The sequence below is a fragment of the Phascolarctos cinereus genome, unplaced genomic scaffold, assembly GCF_003287225.1.
Source record: "Phascolarctos cinereus isolate Bilbo 61053 unplaced genomic scaffold, phaCin_HiC Scaffold_1;HRSCAF=81, whole genome shotgun sequence".
NCBI lineage: Eukaryota > Metazoa > Chordata > Mammalia > Diprotodontia > Phascolarctidae > Phascolarctos > Phascolarctos cinereus.
In genome coordinates this window covers 186,315,040-186,336,149 of record NW_027555514.1, presented here as the reverse complement: position 1 = coordinate 186,336,149, position 21,110 = coordinate 186,315,040, and the positions used below count along the sequence as shown (strand labels likewise).

Here is a 21,110-nt window from a genome sequence, read left to right as displayed (position 1 = left end):
TGTGATTCAGACTTTAATGACAGTGGTAATTGTGGGAAGCATGGAGATGGTGGTGACTCGGGTAGGTGGCAATGGGGGGGGGAAGGAGAGGCATGGCTCTGCTACAGCTGGGGAAAAGATGAGGGAGTCTAGGGAAGAACCTGGGGATTTTGGGCTAGGGAGGGATCTTTAGCTGGGGGAGGGGTCCCCACACATAAAGGAGGTAAAGGGTAGGATATTTCCTTTTACCCTTCCCATTCCTGCTATACCTCCTTACCCATGGTCACTATGGCACAAAGCTGAATGAGACATGGAAAAATAGCCCTCTGTGACAAGACATGCTCAGTCCTTAGGGTTCCAAGGAAATAATAAATAAATAAACAAAATAAATAAATATTACATAAATAATTTCAAATTAGGCCTTGCCCCATGTGCCAACATAAATAACATGCCAAACTCACGCAACACACATCCAACATACAAGACTGCACACATAACATTTCAGTTCATGGGACATGTGCAAAATGGATAGCATTCAGAACCAAGACATACCCACACAAGCAGAAAGCATGTGTAACTTCTACCCTAGCCCCTCTCCAAACATCTTGTATAATATACCCTGATCCCATCACTGACCCTGATACTCAGACTAAGCCCCTTCCAGAGCCAACTCTCTTCTGCAGTTCACATTCCCCTCTCCAAGTGAGAAAGGAGAGAAAGTAAGTGTAGAGAGGGGCAGGAAGCTAAGAGCAGTACGACCCCAGGAAAAGGACTGTTCAGGAGAATGGGGAGCGTGGAGTTGAAAGAGAAGGCCAAGCTAAGAGGAAACGGGGCTGGAGAAGTTGGGGAAAGAGGGAAGAAGGGAAGAAAGACAGGGAGGATCAGGACACATTCCAAGGGGCTTGGGGCTCTAGGGCACAGCTTGGGGAAGTGAGAGGTCACAGTTCAGAGAGCTGGAGGGGGTGGAGGCACAGGAGAGAAAGTGGTCACAGCACGCTGGGGTTACGGAAATTGTGCCCAGCGAATCGAGCTTCATCTCCCAGCTCTTCCTCGATCCTGTAAGAGACAGAGTAAGGAAGGGGAAGAGCAGATCAGGAGAGACAAGAGGAACACCTGCCACCCACCCACCAAGCACTCTCACTCTTCATCCATAGCCCCTTACAACCTTTTTTAGAAGGAGAAAAAAAAAAACCAAGACTATAATGATATCATGAATGATATCAAGACTCAAAAAAGAAAACTGAGTAACTACTGTTTTATGTTCCCACTTTCTCATTTTTATAAAATTTTTATGAGTATTATTAACTCATGTATCAGAAGTTTTCCTTATAAAAATAAAAAAGGGCATCTGCCCTTTCAAATGGCTTTTTACAGCAGAATACATCCATAGTTGCATTTTGACTGAAAATTCCAGAAATTAAAAGAACTTACTTTATTAATTTTTAGAAAGCATTTGTCAATCCCCCTCCCAACTTGTCCTCATGGTTTAGGCTTCAGGGAGAAAAACCTCTGGGATTGCCATAACCTTCCTTACCCCAGAATTCCTCCATTCCTAGCACTCAGAGCACCATTTTTCTCCCTTAATTTTTCCTTACCTCATGAGCTGGTTGTACTTGGCCAGACGCTCAGAACGACATGGGGCACCTGTCTTGATCTGAAAAAAACCCAACCCAGAGAAAGACTCTATCACTGTCTTCAGGGGCCCTCACTATATAATCCACCCCCTTAAACTTCCCTGGTGTCTTTAAATACCTAGGGAATATACCTTGCTCAGGAGCTATCAGCACCTCCCCTGTTCCTTCATGTCATTCTTTATCCAATGTGGCACTTCTAGGTCAGTTTCATGCTCATCCAACCTTTAATTTTCCTTCCCAAACTTCCCCCAAACTAGTTCCCTTTGTATCCTTTGAGGCCTATCTCAAAGACTATCTCATCCATGAAGCCTTCCCAGACCTCCACCTCCAATCAAAAAAACCAAATTCTTATTCTATCTCTTCTAGAGGCTAGCACAGTTTTCTTATTTCCCCAACAGGCACTTAGGAAATGTTTAAGTTGTTCACCTGGCCTGTGCATAGCCCCACAACCAGGTCAGCGATGAAGGTGTCTTCTGTCTCTCCAGATCGATGACTCACCATGACCCCCCAGCCATTCTCTTGGGCCAGTTTACACCTGCCACACACGCACACACACACACACACACACACACACACGCACACACAAACACATCTGTCACTGACCCCTAGAATCAGTACCCCTTCCCCTCAACACACAGTGGGTACTGACTCCTCTTTCCTCACTATAGGCTCTTGCCCTCCCCCCTTCAACTTTTCAAAGAGAAAATCTGGAGATAGTTGGTTTGGGGGATCCAAGGACTTAATGGGACCTCTCTCTAGAATGTGTGGGGCTTAGTGACAGAGGAGTGGGGCATGAAACAGAGGATCTTGAGGGTTATGGTCTTAGACTGGACCGGGGGCTCACTCACGCTTGGATGGCCTCCGAGACGGAGCCGATCTGATTGACTTTGAGCAGTAGGCAATTGCAGGCTTTCTCTTCCACTGCCCTTTCAATTCGCTTTGGGTTTGTCACCGTCAGGTCATCACCCACAATCTGGATGCCCACATTAGCTGTAAACTTGGACCAAGCAGCCCAGTCATCCTGGTCAAATGGATCCTCAATGGAGACAACTGAGAGTTGAAGAGGTGAAGGGATAAATGACTCTCATTAGCCATTAGGCCCAGCTAAGATCCCCACTCCCGGCTTTCCCAACAAGTCACAAATCTTCTGAATTGGAAGAGATCCCCAGAAGTCATCTTAATTATTTATTCTTCTCACCTCCAGGTAGGCCTACCTTTAATTCATTTTTTCCTAATTCCAAGGAAGACTCCACAGCTTCCTTTGGTCACCCATCCTACCATCTCATGTCTCAAAGGCCTTCTTTGTATCTAACCTAAATCATCCTTATTGCTATATCCACCTAATTTCTCCTGTTTTGTTCTCAGGGACAATGGAGATCATCAACTCTTCCCATTCCTGGAATAAGAACTCTGGGTCTCCACTCCACCATTCCTATCCCTACATTCCCCTATGGCTATGGAGCCCAAATTGGGCCCCATGATTTGATTCAGGGTTTTAACCAAAATGAACAGAATGGAGACTTGTGTTTAGCACTTACATGAAAACATAATTTCTACATACTATGTTGTTTTTCATACATACCTACATACAATATCTACACAATACACATAGCTGCATACAATGCCTATAGGTAAGTACAGCATAGTAGGAAAAAAAAAACACTAGACTCAGGAGTCAAATACTAGCTCTACCACCTACTGGTCTTGTGATACAGGCAAGTCACTTAAAACTTCCTGAGCCTCAGTGCATTTATCTGTAAAATGGACATCATAATATTTGCATTTTCTTTCTGGGCTACTTGAAAGAGTTGTGATGAAAGTCTTTTGTAAACTGTGAAATTTCATTTAAATGATTAGTCTAATATTATATTATTCTACACACGGCTCCTATATACTATATACAGCATTGTCACACTGTCCATGGTCCTCTCATGCTCACATGGCTCCTTCATACTATATATCATGCCTATACTCTGTAAGCATTATTTTCACTATACACTGGCTTCTTCCAGTTATATACCATTTCTATACATCACTGTTACGTCTGTATAGAAAAAATCTTTTTTTTTTTATAACTATAGCCATTCCCCTGTTTCATTTAGGCCCCATTGTCTTCCCTGAGCAAGCACCTGGGTAGTCTCTGACGAAGCCTTGGTAGATGGCACCCAACTGGTCCCCAGAAATGTATCGAGAAGGATCAGGAGGGGACTTGAAGTCCAGGTCGTATTTGCCATCACGGTAAAATTCAGAGGCAGCAACATCCATGCCAATGACGATCTTTTCTGTGTAGCCAGCCTTGTCAATGGCTTCCTTCACCAGTTCCAGAGCTGAAAAGTAGGGGTGGGGTAATAGATAGAATTAGAGATAGAGGACACCAGGTGGGAAGGGAGTTGTCAAAGAAGGAAAAGAGAAAGAGATGCATGCAATATGACATTCTCACACCTAAAGCTTCTGATAGAATCTCTTAAAGTCTCTGATGGAATAGAACATAAGTCAGGAATTTTGATCATTTGAAAAAAAAAATCTAGGAGACCAGCAATGCTGGTGGCAACCTTCTGGACCTGGAATGGTGAAAAAGGGATTGTAGAGGCATTTTATAAAACTAAGCCACTAAAATTTGGCTACTTTCATTAACCTAATATATCCTATGAACCAGTGAATCCATTCAATCTTACTGTTAATCTTCCCTAACTCCCAGAAATCCTGTAGGATTTAGGAATCCTGAATGATCTGTGTGAGTGGGTAAAAATTTGTTCTTCTATAACTGGCTATGCATTTAGAGAACTTCCAAGAATCAGGTAAAAATTCAATATTATTTCAAGGGAATGGAGACAATGAATTTCATGAGACCAAAGGGTGATGTTGTGCTTCCCTTAGGATCTGGTTGAGTAACTGGCATATTTTGAGAGTATAAGTGGGTCTCTTTAATGGGGCTCATATAATATAGGTGTATCTCCAGAGATTGCTTGTGTTGATATCTAGAAATCTATAGGGGTGGAAGATCTCACAGGATTGTGAGCGTGGCTGTCCACCACTACCAGCCTTACCTTCACTGTTCTCCAGGATATTGGGAGCGAAGCCACCTTCATCTCCAACATTGGTAGCATCCTTGCCATACTTGTCTTTGATGACACCCTTGAGTGTATGGTAGACCTCGGCCCCAAGCCTCATGGCATCCCGGAAGCTCTCAGCTCCCACAGGAAGGATCATGAACTCCTGCATGGCTAGCTTATTTCCTGCATGGGAGCCACCATTGATCACATTGAAAGCCTGGGAAATAAAGGGGAAAAAAGGGAGTCAAAGGACCCCACCCCCAGATTCCCTGATCCAGACATTCTCCTGCCCGAGCATACCTCCTCCTCAGCCTTCATGATCTGCCTGGCCTCAGCCATTCCCCTAAAGTACAACTGCTTCACTGCTCCCCTCCCCAAAGCGAGCTATCCTTTACTGTCCTTTATCTCCCCACCTCGACTCCTGGAAGGTACAACTCACAGGTACAGGTAGGATGAGATCCGAGTTCCCAGCCAGTTGGGCAATGTGGCGATAGAGAGGCAATTCTCGTTCTGCTGCCCCAGCTTTGCATATGGCCAGAGACACACCCAGGATGGCATTGGCCCCAAATTTGGCTGAAAGATTTAGAAGATATGGTATTCAAGACAAAGGCACAGAAGTATGTCCCCTTCTCTTTCTTGCTCCCTGACTCCTCCCCCTTAAAAAAAATATGAAATGTTTTATGAGAAACAACATTAATTAAACATCAGTGGAAACATGCTTAGTAATTATTGTCGAGTTGTTTTTCAGCCATGCATGTCTGACTCTTTATGACCCCATTTGGGGTTTTCTTAGCAAGGATACTGGAGTGGTTTGCCATTTACTTCTCCATCATATTTTACAAATGGAGAAACTGAGGCCAATAGGGTCACACAGCTAGTAAGTGTCTGAGGCCAGATCTGAACTCAGGAAGGTGAGTCTTCCTGACTCCAGGCTTGGTACTCTATCCATTGTACCACCTAGCTGCCCCTTAGTAACTATTTACATTCAAATTAATCATTTTCAAGAAAGAAATTACAACCCTTTTTTCCCCTCCAAGACCCCTTTATTCATTCATTCATTCATTTTCAATCACTTTTCCTTATATGATAAGAATTAATGTGTGTTCCATTTTTCTAATTCTTTTTTTCACTCCCCTTAGATAGACTGTGAAGATTTCCCAGATCCTCAAGCAGAAATCAGCCCATTTCTGACTGAAACAACCTCAATCTATGTGAATGTAACAGAATACTATTGTGCCATAATAAATATAAAAAGAATGTTTTCAAAGAACCCTTAGAAGATTTGTAGGAACTGATACAGATGGAGTGAACAGGACCAGGAGAATGATTTATACGATAACAACAGCATTGTAAAGACAACCTTGAAAGACTGAAGAACCCTGATCAATGCAATGACCAGCCACAGTTCCAGGGGATCAATGATGAAGTAAATTACTTGACCCAGACAGATGCAGAAGGAGACTTATTTTTGGACATGGCCAACATGAGAATTTGTTTTGCTTGACAATGCATATTTGCTTTTTAAAAAAGGGTTTATTTTTTCTTCTTTTCAAAGAGGAGGGGAAGAGGTGAAAGGGAGAAAATGAATGCTTGTTAATTTTTTTTTAAATGCAAAAATAAAAAGAAGAAAAAACCTCAATCTACTGAAGGAGGGATGTGGAGGAAGGGTTAAGGGTTAGGATATATATTTTTTTTTTGAAAAGTAAAAATTGACCCTATTTCTAGACATTTAGAAGGAGACTCCACTTCCTCTCCTATTATTATTATTGTTGTTGTTGTTGTTATTGGTTTCTGACTTTTTATAGCACCTGACAGTTTACAAAGCATTTTGCAGCCATTACTTAACTTGATCCTTACAACAATCCTGTGACATAGGTAATGTTGAAGTAAGTAAACCAAGTCAGTTTGTTCTGTAGTGATCAGATACATTAGAAATAATATTTTATGAGAAAACATAGAATTATAAAAAATATTCAAACAAAGAGCTGTTGCCCAGCCCTTCTCTATCAACAAATGTCCCACCTTGATATAAGAAGTCTGGATCTTACATGGTCATGAAAATTCTCATGGAAAGCTAGTAGTTCATAAACTTAGAGGCCTACTTAATTTCTATTTAAACCTTGTGTATTACTTAATTTTAATATAGCTATAAATTTGAAATCCTATGCCAGCATTATGTAGCAGACACAGAACTGACCTTGGGGCCAGGAAGACCTGGGTTCAGGTCCTACTTTGGACACATATTGGCTTGTGTGACTCAGCCAAGCCACTTACTTGTTAGTGTTCTGGGAAACTCTCTAAGACTGGACATTTCAGAGAAGGTGCTGAACTGCATTGGCAGTTAGTTCCTCAGAGGGAACTCCCTAAAATCACTGGTTCTGTCCCTATCCCTATCCCCATTTTACAGACAAGGAAGCTGAGAAGCAACTAGGTGGCATATTGGATAAAGTGCTGGGCTGGGTGGCAGAGACCTGAATGCCAAGTATTAGCTGGATGACCCTTGGCAAATAACCTCTCTCCACCTCAGTTTTGCCATCTGCAAAATAAGAGGGTTTAACTTAATGGTTTCTCAAGTTCCTTTCAGCTCTAAATTTATGGTCTATTACTCAGAGATGATAATTTTTTCAAGGTTAACCAGCTAAGTGTAAAGATCGAAGGCTCTTTCTGACTCAAAAGCTACTACTTTCCAAGACGCTGCAGCTGCCATGGTACCACGTCCAGTCTTTCCATACTACGTCCCTTTCTCCTTGGATTGTTGGAAAATTCTTGGAAAATTCTTTCTTTTGTCTATCTCAACAATATAACTGATCACTGAGGATCCCCTATAAGTAGTAGATCTGATGGATCATCACATTAAAAGGCCACTAGGATTATGGGGCCAACCCAAAAAGGGGGAAAGGGAAGGATATTGCAGGGATAGGGTTAGTGAGAAGAGAAAGGGCTTTTGCCCATCTTCTGTCTCCTTGGGATGAAGCTTTCACCTCTGCCCCAGCTCTGCTACTTTTGGATCTTCTACCTCCCTGCCCAGGACCCCCATCTTACATTTGTTCTCAGTCCCATCCAGTTCTAACATCAGGTTGTCCAGCTTCTCCTGCTCCACCACAGAAAGGCCCTGTGGAGAGACAGTCCTTTTTATTGCTGGGGCTGAGACAGGACAGGGAGGAGGAAAATAGGCTTTCTCCCCAGGACCAAATCCCTGTTCATTACACCCTGATTACCCCACTCCATTTGGAAACAATTTGCCATAGAGACTACTGGGGGGCAATTTGGGCATCCTCTGGTGGGATTAGTGAGTCCCAACCAAATTTTAGTAGGATCCTTCCCCGGGTCCCACATCCAAACAGACTGTCCAAGAGACAGAATGGTCCCTTTCCTCTGAATCCAACGAAAGCCTATGATACATCCCTCTTTCCCCCCAAGAAAGAGAAAAGCCTCACAGAACTGATCAGTGCAGGAGCAATGGTATTATTGATGTGATCCACGGCCTTCTGTACACCTGAGAAGAGGGAAGGAAGCCAGGACTAGGATTGAAGTCAGGAGGAAGAAAGGGGATTCCAGACAAAGAAAAGACCAAGGGTGTGGTGAGACAGACAAGTGGTCCAGGGGCCTGGGATGATATGGGAAACAGGGTGAGGGAAAGAGATGCTAGAAGGAGAAATGAAGGCACTAGTGAGACTATAAAGGGAGAAATAGGTAAAGGGGCCTCACCTTTGCCCAAGTAACGAAGTTTGTCCCCATCCCTCAGCTCCAGTGCCTCATAGATGCCAGTAGATGCCCCGCTGGGCACTGCTGCTCGGAAAAGACCTGAGAGCAGGAAGGAAGGAAGTGGCAGCATAGGAATTGGGAGTAGAGGGAGGATGCTACTTGGATGGGGATGTCTTCATTTTTTTCAGAGTCCCCACTCCCACCAGCATTTCTCCAGCCATGCCTAGAATCCCTAACTACACATAACATTTCCAAAACATAGAAACATAGGGAAACAGAGATACATAAGCCTGGAAACAAACACAGCTCTTGACTTGGATGACCAGGAACAAAACCCGTACCACCCCTACATAACCAGGAAAATACTATCCATGCATGGATACATCCCAGGACCCTCTTCCCTATGGGAATTCATCATCTGCAGGTGCCCACTCCACACAGTAACTGTGAACTCCAGATCAGTTCACTTCATTTGCCTCAACAGCCAGTGAATCCTCGTAAGGATTATATCTACGGTGGAGATTGACAGTGTTAGGATGGGAGACAACCCTGATAGGGGATTCAATCCTTATTCATTACCTTTGGCTATGTAGAGATCCACCTCCACTGTAGGGTTACCACGGGAATCCAGGATCTCCCGGGCATGGATGCGCTCAATTGACATGGTGGCTAGAATCTATCTACTGGTGGAGAAAAAGGGGAGGAGAGAAGTTAGATGCTGAAGGGGTGGGGCTAGTGTGGGAGGGGCAGAGAAAGGGAGAGACTGGGAGGAGGTCACTGCAGTAAGGGAGGAAAAAGCTGGCTGCAGTGAAGAGAAGGGAGAAATGGAAATGCCCCCATCCTGGGGAATGGGGAGGAAAAAAAGAAGGTCACTGCATCAGGAAAAAAAAAAAGGGACATGACTAGGGAAGAGGGGTCCTGCAGCGAGGGGAAGGAAGATATGGCTGCAGTGAGGAGGAGGAAAGGAAGAAGCACCCTCATGGTGAGGGTGGAAGGGAAGAAGGTCACTGCATAAAGAAAAAAGAGACATGATTTTGGGAGTTGGGGCCCTATAATGAGGAAAAGAGGCTTGGTGGAAAAGCATCCCATGGGAAATGTGGACCTCTCTCCCCCTCAATAGCACACTTACCAGCCAGCTGGGATTTCCCCAAGGTATACCTAGATTGGGAGTGGCCACCAAGCCAGCCTCTTCTCTGGATGCTAAGAAGAATGATGAGTAGCCAAGGTCTCCCCTCCCCCTAGAGATGCCAAAAGCCCCTTACTTGAACATCTATGACTCACATCCTTAGACTGTCAGTTCCCCCACCCTTTTCCCAGTAGCAAATCTCTCTCCAAGGTTCCTGCACACATATTTCTTCTACTCCCCCAAAACTGAGCATGACAGGGGAGGGGCAGAAGAGACATGGGAAGTCGGGGAATCAGATTCTAGTCTAGTGGGGGACTATGCTGTAGCTGAAAAGGTGGCAGAGTGCTAAGGCTGAGAAGGCAGTACCCATCCACACCTCCCCAGCAGACTGACATTCCCTGCATTGTCAAAAAATGAGGGAAGAAATGGGGAGAGGCGAGTGGGGAGGAGGAAGTTGAGTTAGGGAACGTGAGAGACTAGAAAGGGGCATCCCCAAAATGCAGAACCAAGGGATTGAGTCAAGATGGAAAGAAACAAAAATAGTAACATCAATAAAAATGAGGGTATTGATGAGAGTTAAGTTAAAAAGAGGTAGAAACGTAAAAGATCATGACACAGGTTATAAAGCAAGTATCGAAATTTTCAATCAGAGACAGCAATAGAAACACAGATGAGGTAAGCAAGTAGTTAGAAAATAGGGAGACATTTATAAAGGGTCATAGAGACTATACTGGGTGGGTGGGAAAGGGCTGGGCTTTGGGAGGAAGATGATGGAGCAGGTGCGCAGAGCCATCCTGGAAAGATGATGCGGGGATGCATGGCAGAAGAGGGACGAAGGACAGAGGAGAGATGGCTAAAAGGGGGCTGGGGTCTCACCTTCCTGCGGCAGAGCGGGCGGCAGCGCGGAGGGAACGGGAGCCAGGAGCAGGGCGTGGGCCGCTGCAGATCCCGGGCGGGCAGGCAGGCGGCAGAGAGCAGACCCGATAGGGCCTGCAAGATGCATGTGACCCGGAGCCCCGATGAGTCAGAAGGCGCCCGCTGAGCCGCACGTAGGAGCGGAGCTCAGGTGGGGGAGTCGGGAGTCGGGCGGGAGGACCAGGCTGAAGCAGAGGCGCGCGCGCACACACACACACACACACACACACGGATTCAGGCAGGGGCGCACATCTTTACTGACCCTGCCACGCACAGAGGACCTAGATTTTAACTGATACTGACACACTGGCGAAGAGACTGGATAATGCGGTGATATACACTCTGACAGTGACATCCAGTCACACAGACTGTCACACAACCTGGCAGACACTGACACAGTCACACAGAAACTCAGTGTTACACGCTCACACCGATGTACAAAAGTCACAGGGATGCCAGTGGCATGAATTTCTTTATTGGAAAAAGAAGCAATTCAACCCACCCAGGTCTGCTCCCGAGCACAGCTCTCCCCCCACCCCCATTTCTTTTACCAGACTAGTGTTTAAATTCCCCTAGGTCTGTCCCTTCCCCTTTCAGGTTTGCCTGGATCCTGTTAAGCTGACCGTTCTACCTCCCCCTCCCCCAATACCCCCACCAGTTCTGCTGAAAAAATAAAATAAAATAAAATAAAAGTAAAAAGCAAGGAATTCTCTCTAGGTCTTCCTTCCTTCCTTCCTCTGCTTTCTTTATCACTCCTTTCACAGATCCTGAGCTGAAGGTGCTTCCAACTCCTGGGATCCAGGGAGAGGAGGAATGAATGGGTCATCTTCCTCCAAGGATGGACTAAGGGTAGGGTCTTTCCAAGGGAAAGAAGAAAGTGATGAGGAGATCGGTATCACACACACTGGCGCCTTAGACCACAATTTCATCCACATCCTGTGGGGAGAGGGCAGAAGTTCAGATTTTCCTTCCTAGGCCCAGCTATGTTCCTGTTTCCCTTCCTGCTGTCTCTTCTTCTCATCCCTATCTGTATCCTTTCCTCTATCTTCGTGTGTCTTTCCCCCCTAAGTGTTCCACCCCTCCTTCCTCTCATCTGTCATTCTCTTCTCCAACCTCTGTTGCTGACCCCTCTTCTTCTCTCCTCCTCCCTCCCTTGCATGTCTTTCTCCCTCCCTCCTCTTTCATGGTTATTTTTAGTTTCAGATTTTTAATCCTAGTTTTTTTCCTCTCCTGGCTGCCTTCTTCACTAGGTCCAGCCATGTTCCTTTCTATTTCCCCCTGCTCCCATCCTCTCCCTCATCTTCTTTTTCTATTTACTCTTTGCCTACTAGTCTATATTTGCATAGGAATCTCCCCCAAATTCACTTTCCTGGTCTTCTTGGCTCCTCATTCCTACCTTTTACCCTAGCTCCCAAAGAATCAAAACAAGATTATAGAATTACGTGTGAAAAGAACTTTAGGGATCATTTAGTCCAACTCTTTCATTTTATAAATCAAGAAAGAGACCTAGAAAGGTTAAGGAATACGCCCTAAGAAGACTTATATGGTCTGATGCTGAGTGAAGTGAGCAGAACCAAGAGGACTTTGTATACAATAGCAGCCATGTTATGCAATGACTAAGAATGTTAAACTGAACCCTTCTCAGCATTACTAGGATCTAAGACATCTCCAGAGGCCTCGGGACGGAAAAATGCTTTCCACATCCAAAGAAAGAACTATGGAAGTCGAATTGCTCTCACTTATTTTTACCTTCAGTTGAGTTTTGTTTCATCTTTCTGATGGTTCCTCCTATTGGTTTTAATTTTTACTTACAACTTCACTAATGTGAAAATATGTTTAATGGGTATGTAAATGTAAAGCCTATGTCAGACTGTGCACCGTCTTGGGGGGGGGGGAGAAAAAGGGAAAAAAAAATTTTCAACTCAAAAGCATATGGAAAAAAAAATTTAAAAAAATAATTTTAAAAAAAATTAAAAAAAATCAGACCCCACGTCTGATTTGTTCCAATACCATACAGCTTTCTACTTTTCTTCTAGCAGCCTCAGACAAGCTTCCTGGAAATCTTCCCACCTCCCTCTCCCCTCAGGCTTTTGTATCTCTCAACTCTCATTTGCCCCTCACATAACCACTGGTGCTTCCTGCCCTCCTTCATTCCCCCATTCTGAGAGTCCAGATTCAAGTCCCTCTAAGGTTTTTCTTTGCCTAAGACCTCTTCTTTTCCTTTTTTTTTTTTTCCAAATCTCTACCCTGTTCTTCCCAAGGAACCACCCCGATAGCCCCATTTCCTTTACTCCTCCCCCTTTTTGAAGAACCACTTCCCCTAGATTTCTCAGTTACTTCCACTACAGCAGAAGTCTCTGGTACTCTGCCCCCATCCCATCCTTGCACCCACACCCTGTCCTTCCCTCTACCTCCTTATCTCCAAACTGATCCAGGTCCTGTTCCATGTCCTGCTCTTGCTCTTCCTTTAACCTCTGTCTGATTTCATCAGCCTCTGCCCGTTCTTCTTCCTCATAGAATTCCTTGTCCAGCCGTTCCAGTTGGGGTATCTGTATCAGGGCTTCTTGCCTATAGTCATTTTCATCTGTACATGGGTTCTCCAACAGGATCAGGGCCCGAAGTCGGGGCAAATCTTTCAGCTGACCCAATTCTGTTAGGTTTGTCACCATGTTCCCCCTGTAAAAGAGTTTAAAATAAATTTTTCTGTCTTCAGTCATATTATCTCTGAAGAGAGTAATTTTCCTATCATGTTATTCCCCTCCTTGATAAACTCCACTGGCAACCTTCTTCTTACAGGATCAAATACAAGCTTTTTTTCTTTTATATATTTTCTTTTCTTTTATTTGTATATTTGCATATTTGCTTTTATATTTAACACCCTTTTCACCCAACTCCAATCAATCTTTTCATTCATCCTTCCCTTTCATTAACACTACACTTCAGCCAAACTGACCAGTCTCTCAACTTACGATACTTTATCTGCTATGGTCTCTCTTCCTTTGTATAGGCTTCCCCCAGGCCTAGAATGGACTTCTTCATCCATTTCATAGAAGTCATAGTTTTGTTCAACTCGAATGCCACATCCCATCTGAAGCTTTTTTTTTTTTTGGGTGAGGCAATCAGGGTTAAGTGACTTGCTCAGGGTCATACAGCTAGTAAATGTCAAGTGTCTGAGGTCAGATTTTAACTCAAGTCCTCCCGACTCCAAGGCCAGAACTCTATCCACTGTGCCACCTCTCCAGCTAATGTTTTCCCCTAAAAATTACCTTAATTTTAGTATTTATTTTAGATATGCTTCTATACGTATATAAGTATATGCACGTTGTCTCCCCTGATCTTTAAGAGCAGAAACTGTTTTATTTTTGTTTTTGTATCACCAGCATCTAGCACTGTGACTGACATGGATTAGGCATGTAATAAAGGCTTGTTGATTTGACTATAGAGAGCAAAGAGCCATTTGTGGGCAGGCCAGATGGGAAAATGGTGAGTGGTAGAAACTATATTTTGTGCACTTCTCCAGGTGCTAAACAGTGGCTTCTCCAGACACTGGTCATTGGCTAGACATCCCGAAGATTTGCTGAACCTGCTATACAGATGCAGTCTCCTTCTACACCTGCTCCCACTTTTCTTTAGGATACTCCCATTTCCTTTAGCCCGACTACCATTACCCCTTGAAAGTTAAAGGGCTAGAGAGGAAAGATCTTAGGGAAGCAGAGGTGGAATTCAAGGAAAATCAAGGAGGTAAGGAGGCAGGAGATGATTTGGCAGAAAATTTGGGGCACAGGAGGCAGGGCAGCAGGATAAAGCCAATATTATTGTTTGTCCTTCATTTTTGAAGAGGACCAATGACACCATGGGGGGATGTCTCGACTTGCTCACAAACTGCATGTAAGTGAGGCAGGGCTGGGCAAAGTCTCACTCTGAGTCATTGAGTCCAGTGGCAAGCTGAAAGTCATGCTTCAGTGGCTTTTGTGGCCACTGGAACAAACTGTTCTCTTTTGCCCATTCCACAGGGGGAAGTCTTCACATGCTTGGGGTAGACATCCCCCTAACTCATCAATAGGTTTGAGGCCTATTGGTTACCTTTAATCTAGTTTAGTCCATCTTCTGAGACAGTTCCTGTATCAACATAGGGAAAGAGGGAAGGAAGAAGGAAGGAAGGTAGGAAAGGAGGAAGGGACAGAGGGGAGGGAGGAAAGGAAAGAAGGAAAAAAGGGAGGAAATAGGAAAAGAGGAAGGAAAGGAGGGAGGAAGGAAAGGAAGAAGGGAGAAAAGAAAGGAAGGAAGGAAAAGCAGGAAAGGAGGGAGGGAGGGAGGAAGGAAGGATTTATTAGATGCCTACTATGTGCTAGGCACTATGCAGTGCTTTATAGATATGATCTCATTTGATCCTCACACCAACCCTATTTTGCAATTAGGGAAACTGAGGCAGATAGAGGTTAAGTGATTTGCCCAGAGTCACATGTGTGTCTGAGGCCTGATTTAAACTCAGTTCTTCCTGACTTCCAGGTTCAGTGCTTCGTCCAATGTACCACCTAGATGCTCACAGAAGGGATTATTTCTGGGAAAGTGGAGAGGTGGGAGGGTGGGAATTAAGAGGTGGCCTTGGAGTCAGGAGGACCTGAGTTCAAATCCAGCCTCAGACCAAACACTTGACACTTACTAGCTGTGTGACTCTGGGCAAATCACTTAATTCCAATTGCCTAAAAATTAAAAAAAAATTAAATTAAAAAAAGAGGTGGAGAAAGATTTTTAAAGTCCCAGGCTGGGGAGATTTTGGGAATTTGGAGGGAGGAAAGAGTAAAGATCCAAAAGGAAGAGAAGGGACACAAAAGTACCATCAGATTGGATAAAAGTAGAAGGTAAAACAATGATCAGTGAATAGATTCAGTTTGGGTAAGAATCCAGGTGTAAAGTCAAAATCTGGGCCCAGATCCTGAAGATGGCAGAAGGTGAGGATGGGAGGGTGGCAAACGTACCGAAGATTGAGGTACTGCAGGGACTTCATTTCATGAGAGAAGCCACTCAGAGAACTGATCTGGTTGTCCCGAAGATGCAAAGTGGTGAGATAACTCAGTCCTTCAGTTCCTTCTATTGTGTTCACCTGGTTCTGGGCCTACACAGAACAGGCTGGTTAAAGACAGACAAACTGAAGGGGGTTCACAGACAGAAACATGTAAAGAAAGAAGAAAAACAACACAGAGAGACAGAGATAAAGGGGAAGAGGAGTAAAGAGAGGAAAAGGATGGCCAAAGGAGAGGAAGCCAAGGTGAACTGTTATCCCCAGAGAAAGCCAGGATCCTTTGGATTGGGCCACTAAGAAGGTACAGTTCCTCTTACTGTCCTTCTCCCCCAAATTCTCTTACTTAGAGAGTCCCATGACCAAAAGTCCTGGGTTTCTGCCTGAGGGAGAGCCATCAGAATGTCCCTACTGTGAACCATACACATATTGTAGGAATAGAAAACGGCAATCTGGATACCTGGGTTCCCTTCCCAACTCTGTAACCAAGGGCCACCACCCCAATGGATCAGGATCATTGATGTCATGGAAGTATGTCTTCCAAACCCTCTCAAGACCTATGACAGGGCCATGTTGAGGGTGAGGCAAACACAAAATGGTCCTGACAGAGGTTCAGATAGCCCTGTATCAACCATGCCATTCTCCCCTCAATCATAATACTAGTCATACAGTAAGACTCAGAGAGGATCTGTAATGTCCCCAAGGGAACACAAAGAGTTGGTCAGCACAGTTGTACTAGAACTTAGTCATGTTGCCTTCAGTGTGCTTTCTACCCAACCCTCAGAGGTTACCAAGAAGAGATTTTTCAGCTTGGGGAGATTGAGTCCCAGTGTACTCTCCAGCTGGTTCCCTCGGAGCTCTAGTGTGTGGAGGTTCACCAGCTTTTGGGGGTCCAGGCCTGTTATCTTCTTGATGTTGTTTCCTGAGGAAGGCAAATGTCAGGGTGCATTTGAAATGGTCGCGTAATATACAACACCTAACCCAGAATGCCACTTGACACAGCAAAGGAAGGAGTCTAGTCAAGCATACAACACAATGTTGTGGAGTGGAAAGAACCTTGGATTTTGAGTCAGAAGACCTGGGGTAAATCTCTGCTACCTCTCTAAGTCTCAGTTTCCCCATATGTAAAAGCAGGGGGTTAGCCTATGATGGCCTCTGAGGTCCCTTCCAGCTCTAAAGCTGTGAGACTATGACCTTGGCCCTGAGTCTCATCCATAAAATGAAGGGATTGGATTAGGTAATCTTTGTGGTGCTATGGTTTAGTGATATTACACCTCTGCCCACCCAGAGAACACCTTTGAGATCCAGGCTGCCCAATCTGGGATGGCTGATGCCTTCGGTGTCAGTGATTTGGTTGTAGGCAAAGCTGGCAATCTGCAAGTAGGGCAGCTCTGACATCCGAGCACTCTGGAGTCGGTTGTGGTCAACCTTGAGCCAGAGTAGGTGAGTCAGGTGGTTGAGTGGTGACAAGTCCGACAGCCGGTTTCCAGACAGATCCACATAACGGAGGTGGATGTAGGAGGACAGCAGAGAAATGTCAGTCAGTTCCCTGGACAATGGTGAAGGGAGGGAGGCCAGGGCTGCTGTTAGAATTAGGGACAGGGCATGACAGCTGGAGTGGGGAAGAAAGTAGCTGGAACTGGTTTGCAGAGGAGGAAGGGGGAAGAAGGCCAGAGGGAATGAGTTGGGGAGAACAATTCAATTCTATGCAAAAAAAAAAAAATTAAACATACTATTATGCAAGGCAGGAGGCAGTCTAGCCTACTGGATAGAGAGCAAGTCTGGTACCAGAAAGACCTGGGTTCAAGTTCTGCTTCTGACATATACTGACTGTGTGACCCAGAGCAGGTTGCTTAATCTTTCAGTGGTCTAGGTAGCTCTCTAAGAAGTTGCCAAGAAGAAGCGAAATTGCATTGGAGGAGGCAGTTCTTCTCCAGGGGCTCCCTCCACCAATGAAATTACAAGTCCTGTTCACATCCCTACGGCCGTATGCAAGGCACAGTGTTAAACCCAGTAATACAAAGGCAAAGAAATAATCCCTTCTCTCAAGTAATTTACATTCTACTGGAGTGACAGAACTCCTAGAAAAGTCAGTTCAAGGTATTTTGAGGAGGAATTGAGCATTTTCAACGGGGAGCAATCAGAGAAAGCTTCCCTGAGGAGGTGCTATTTAAGCTGAGCCTTGAAAGGAGATAAAGACTCCGAGCCAGGGTGAAGAGGGAGTTTATTCCAATGTAAAGAAGTCTGTGATGTAATATTGAGTTTGGGGAACAATCAGGTGTCTAGTTGTCTAGTATCTGCTGGGGCAAATGATGCATAAAGAGGAGTGATGTGAAACAAGGTTAGAAAGATAGGTTAGTGAAGTCTATATTTTATCCTAAAGGCGATTGAGTCGATGTGATTATGAAAGACAAAGTAAATTCAATAAGAGGGAGGGGATACCTCAAAGGAGAGCACAATGTGTTAGAGAGGGAGGAAACTACAGTGAGAAGGGGGTTAGGATACAGTAGAGAGTATAGAGTGGATAAATGATGGAAAGCAAGAAATAAAAGAGACAACAGGTGAAATGAGGATGGGGATAAGGGCTGCATCAAGGAAAGGCAAAGCTGGTGAAGTGAAAGAAGAGGGGATGCACTGGAGTGCAGGTAACAGGAGTCAGTATGAAGAAGGGAGAGTTAGGAAATCAGCACAGAAGGGAACGGTCCCTAGACCCCAGCTTTTCTTCCTGGCTTGCTTAGAAACAACTCTCAGTGACTAGCTCCACTATCCTCTTCTCACAGGACTAGAACAAGAGTGGTATAGCCCAAAAGCCAGAGAAACTTGGGGCAGGAGGGTAAGAGTGAAGATTTTGGTATTAACTGCAGCTCTTACAATGCACATCTGCTTCTCCCTTCCCCTTCAACACATACACACTCACTTATCTTTGGCCTCCAGCTTCACATAAGCATGGGAGAGTCCACTGCCTGTCTTGCAGAGCAAAGAGAGACCTTCCTTCATTGTGTCCTCTGTGATAGGATTGGGGATGAACTGAAAGAGGACATAGGGTCAAGTGTGCCTTTTTTTTTTCCACTCTCTAGACAGTCCTGCTCATCACTCTCCTGTTACTTCTCTTTAGAGTCCCTCCCTGCCTATGCCCTTACCTCTTCAGCTTCTTCCCCTCCCTCCTTCTCTTCCCCTTCTTCTGCCTCTTTATTCTCTTTTTCCTCCTCTGGTTCATCCTGGTCTGGATCATATTCTTCCAAGTCCTCATCATCAGACATCTTCCTTCCTGGGGCTGAGACTCCTTAGGGTGAAGGCTGGTTAAATCCTGGAAAGAAACACTGGTCCTGTGACTCTCCCACCTCCTCATTCTTTCTAAGACGCCATCTCATGCAGCTTCAGACCAAGGAGAAGCTCCATCTTAGGGGAGTGCTCAGGTGAGGTGAGTCCCATTGTGCCATTTCGTGAGCTTCCCATCTCCCCTCCAGTTTAAAGAGAGGTGGAGGGGAAAGCAACCGGTGCCTGGAGAAGGCATAATAGACCCCAACCCCTTGGTTTATTTCCACACATTTCTCTCTATCATCAGAACTCCCCCTCAATCGCTTTTTTCTCTGTTAGTGAATTCTCTGAAACTACTTAGTACTTCACTCCAAAGACCCTTTTTCTTCTCATGACTTCCTCCCCTCAACTCCCCCATCTCCCTCTTCAACTCTTTTACCCCTGTTGTCCCAGGGATCACACACACACACACACACCCTAGATCTGACTCGCAGATCCCTTAAATACTCCTCTTCCACCCCGAAAATACGTAAGAAGAACTTCAGAGTTGGGAGTAAGGGTCTGAAAGAAGGAGATGAAGGAGCAGTTGGTGGAGGGTCGGGTTGTTGCGAAGGGTCAGGTTGTTGCGAAAGTGGTGAGGATCTGTGTATTGCTACTATAGCAACGGGAACGAGCCGTTGCCGAGACTGTTGCTGGTGGCAACAGGCAAAAAACCGATGGGCAGCATCCAGGGAGGATTGCACCACAGCCGAGAAGGTGGATCCTCAGTTGCCTTGGTTATCGGTTATCTTCCCTCCCAATCCCTGGGATTCGGGTAGGGGGCGGGAGGTAAATGAGGGCGCTAATTGGCCAAGAGAAAAGGCTTCAGGAGATTCCGATAGGATGGAAAGGCAGAGGGAGGAGCTTCGAGACTAGCCATTACGTCACCCTAGTCCCTTAAAGAAGTAAGCTTTCAAAATAAAGGGTACTTAATTTAGACACTAAGCGGGAGGGGGCGGGGTAGAATGGATCTTAAGGTAAGAACATTTTAAAGCTGACCCCTAAAATAGATTTCTTCTCATCAATCAATCAATCATCTGTGAATTTCCAAATGAGGTTTGGGTGCGCTGGCTGGCTGGCTGGCTGGTGAAAGATACTCGGTTTAGTGAAAAGAGCATTGGGACTCCCAGCTCTGCCATTGTGAGGTTCTGGACCAAGCCCTCTCTTGACCTCAGGTTCTTTCCCTAAAAGAAGAAGATTGGACTAAATGATCTCTTAGGCTCCTTTCAGCTATCACAATCTATGCAGGATTAGGTTGTAAGGTACCCAGCTCCCCAGCTCCAACAGCCAACATTCTACAGATAGGTCCTATTCTTAACAAACATAACTGGGCCTGGGGTCATTTGGATGTAGTCACTACCCAATGCCCATTATATCAGTTTCAAACCTTTGAGAATATGAAGTATAAAGGGAAGAGGCTGAGAGGCAACTTATTCCTCATGTTATCCTTCTAATCATAGTATCAATTGAATTGCAAAATCTCACAGTTGGAAGGGACCTTAGTCCAACCCCAACCTGAAGAACAGCTCCCTTTACCGCACATTCCAGTCATATGGTGGTCATTCAGTTTCTGCCTGTATGCTTCAAGAGGTGAAGAGCTCTCAGCCTCTTGGGAGAGCCCTTTCTGCTTTGGAATTGTTTTAATTGTTACAAGGTGCTCCCTTAAACATAGCCCACAATTCTTAGCTCCATCCTCTCAGATCAAGTAAAATAAATCTAATCCCTCTTCTATTTCTCCCTAAAATATGTACTTTTCAAAGCTAAAACATCTCCATTTCCTTCAACTAATTCTTGTATGGGAAGGTCTCCAAGCTGTCACCATCCCAGTTACCTTTTATGGCCCTTTTATGGCTAGTGCATACAATTGGATACAATATAATGAAATCATAACATGTGATCTGGTGGGGCAGAGGACAGCAGAACTATTATTTTCCTTGTTTATGACACAATGATTTTACTAATGTCGCCTAAGATAGCATTACTTTTTTTAGTTACTTCAACACAGTTATATGTCATATTATATCTATGTGCTTGGAGATCTACTTAGGTCTTTTTCAAATGAACTATTATTCCCCTATCCTTTATGTAATTTTTTTCTTTTAAAAAGTTTTTTCTTGATATCTTTCGTTTTTGCATCATGTATATTTCCTAATATGTTCCTCCAAGAAAGCCATCTCTTTTAACAAAGAATAACAAAGTGGAAAAAAAACCCAGTTCAACTGGCTAGCCAATAATCAACCCATATGTCAATCTGACATTACATGCAGAGTTCCACAGACCTAGTCCCTCACCTCTGCAAAGAAAGAAGGAAAGTGTAGTATCTTTAGTTTTTCTTTGGGACAAGTTTGGTTATTATAATTTAATAGTATTTAGTTTCTCTT

The 21,110-nt window shown here is 44.6% G+C and overlaps 2 protein-coding genes across 4 annotated transcripts; both read right to left on the bottom strand.

Moving 5' to 3' along the window:
- On the bottom strand, positions 1–10,580 carry ENO2 (enolase 2). Of its 3 annotated transcripts, XM_078155646.1 has the most exons (13): positions 10,374–10,580; positions 9,501–9,609; positions 8,951–9,054; positions 8,375–8,470; positions 8,104–8,162; positions 7,709–7,778; positions 5,106–5,239; positions 4,661–4,883; positions 3,743–3,940; positions 2,462–2,663; positions 2,040–2,148; positions 1,575–1,633; positions 1–1,035 (listed from the first exon to the last, which is right to left on the bottom strand). In XM_078155646.1, the coding sequence occupies exons 3-13, from the start codon at positions 9,033–9,035 to the stop codon at positions 966–968; spliced, it is 1,305 nt and encodes a 434-aa protein (XP_078011772.1). In that variant the 5' UTR covers positions 9,036–9,054; positions 9,501–9,609; positions 10,374–10,580; the 3' UTR covers positions 1–965. The 3 variants fall into 3 exon arrangements, with proteins under 3 accessions (XP_078011772.1, XP_020850058.1, XP_020850056.1); XM_020994399.2 differs by lacking the exon at positions 9,501–9,609 and having other exon boundaries at positions 8,951–9,051; XM_020994397.2 differs by lacking the exon at positions 9,501–9,609 and having other exon boundaries at positions 10,374–10,579.
- A 270-nt stretch (positions 10,581–10,850) lies between these two features.
- Positions 10,851–19,702, bottom strand: LRRC23 (leucine rich repeat containing 23). The gene is made up of 8 exons (XM_020994407.2): positions 19,167–19,702; positions 18,573–18,739; positions 18,350–18,459; positions 16,728–16,981; positions 16,224–16,354; positions 15,392–15,528; positions 12,824–13,088; positions 10,851–11,348 (listed from the first exon to the last, which is right to left on the bottom strand). Exons 2-8 carry the CDS (start codon positions 18,690–18,692, stop codon positions 11,325–11,327), a joined length of 1,041 nt encoding a protein of 346 aa, XP_020850066.1. The 5' UTR covers positions 18,693–18,739; positions 19,167–19,702; the 3' UTR covers positions 10,851–11,324.
- Positions 19,703–21,110: the final 1,408 nt, after the last annotated feature.

Excerpts from the sequence above, each read along its gene's own strand:
- ENO2 (XM_078155646.1), bottom strand. The coding sequence starts at position 9,035 with ATGTCAATTGAGCGCATCCATGCCCGGGAGATCCTGGATTCCCGTGGT. Across the intron at positions 5,240-7,708 it reads GGATGGGACTGAGAACAAAT|CCAAATTTGGGGCCAATGCC; the intron begins GTAAGATGGGGG and ends TAAATCTTTCAG. Across the intron at positions 2,149-2,461 it reads GTCTCGGAGGCCATCCAAGC|GTGTAAACTGGCCCAAGAGA; the intron begins GTGAGTGAGCCC and ends CGTGTGTGGCAG.
- LRRC23 (XM_020994407.2), bottom strand. The coding sequence starts at position 18,692 with ATGTCTGATGATGAGGACTTGGAAGAATATGATCCAGACCAGGATGAA. Across the intron at positions 15,529-16,223 it reads AGCTGAAAAATCTCTTCTTG|GCCCAGAACCAGGTGAACAC; the intron begins GTAACCTCTGAG and ends TGTTCTGTGTAG. Across the intron at positions 13,089-15,391 it reads CTGCAGTACCTCAATCTTCG|GGGGAACATGGTGACAAACC; the intron begins GTACGTTTGCCA and ends ACTCTTTTACAG.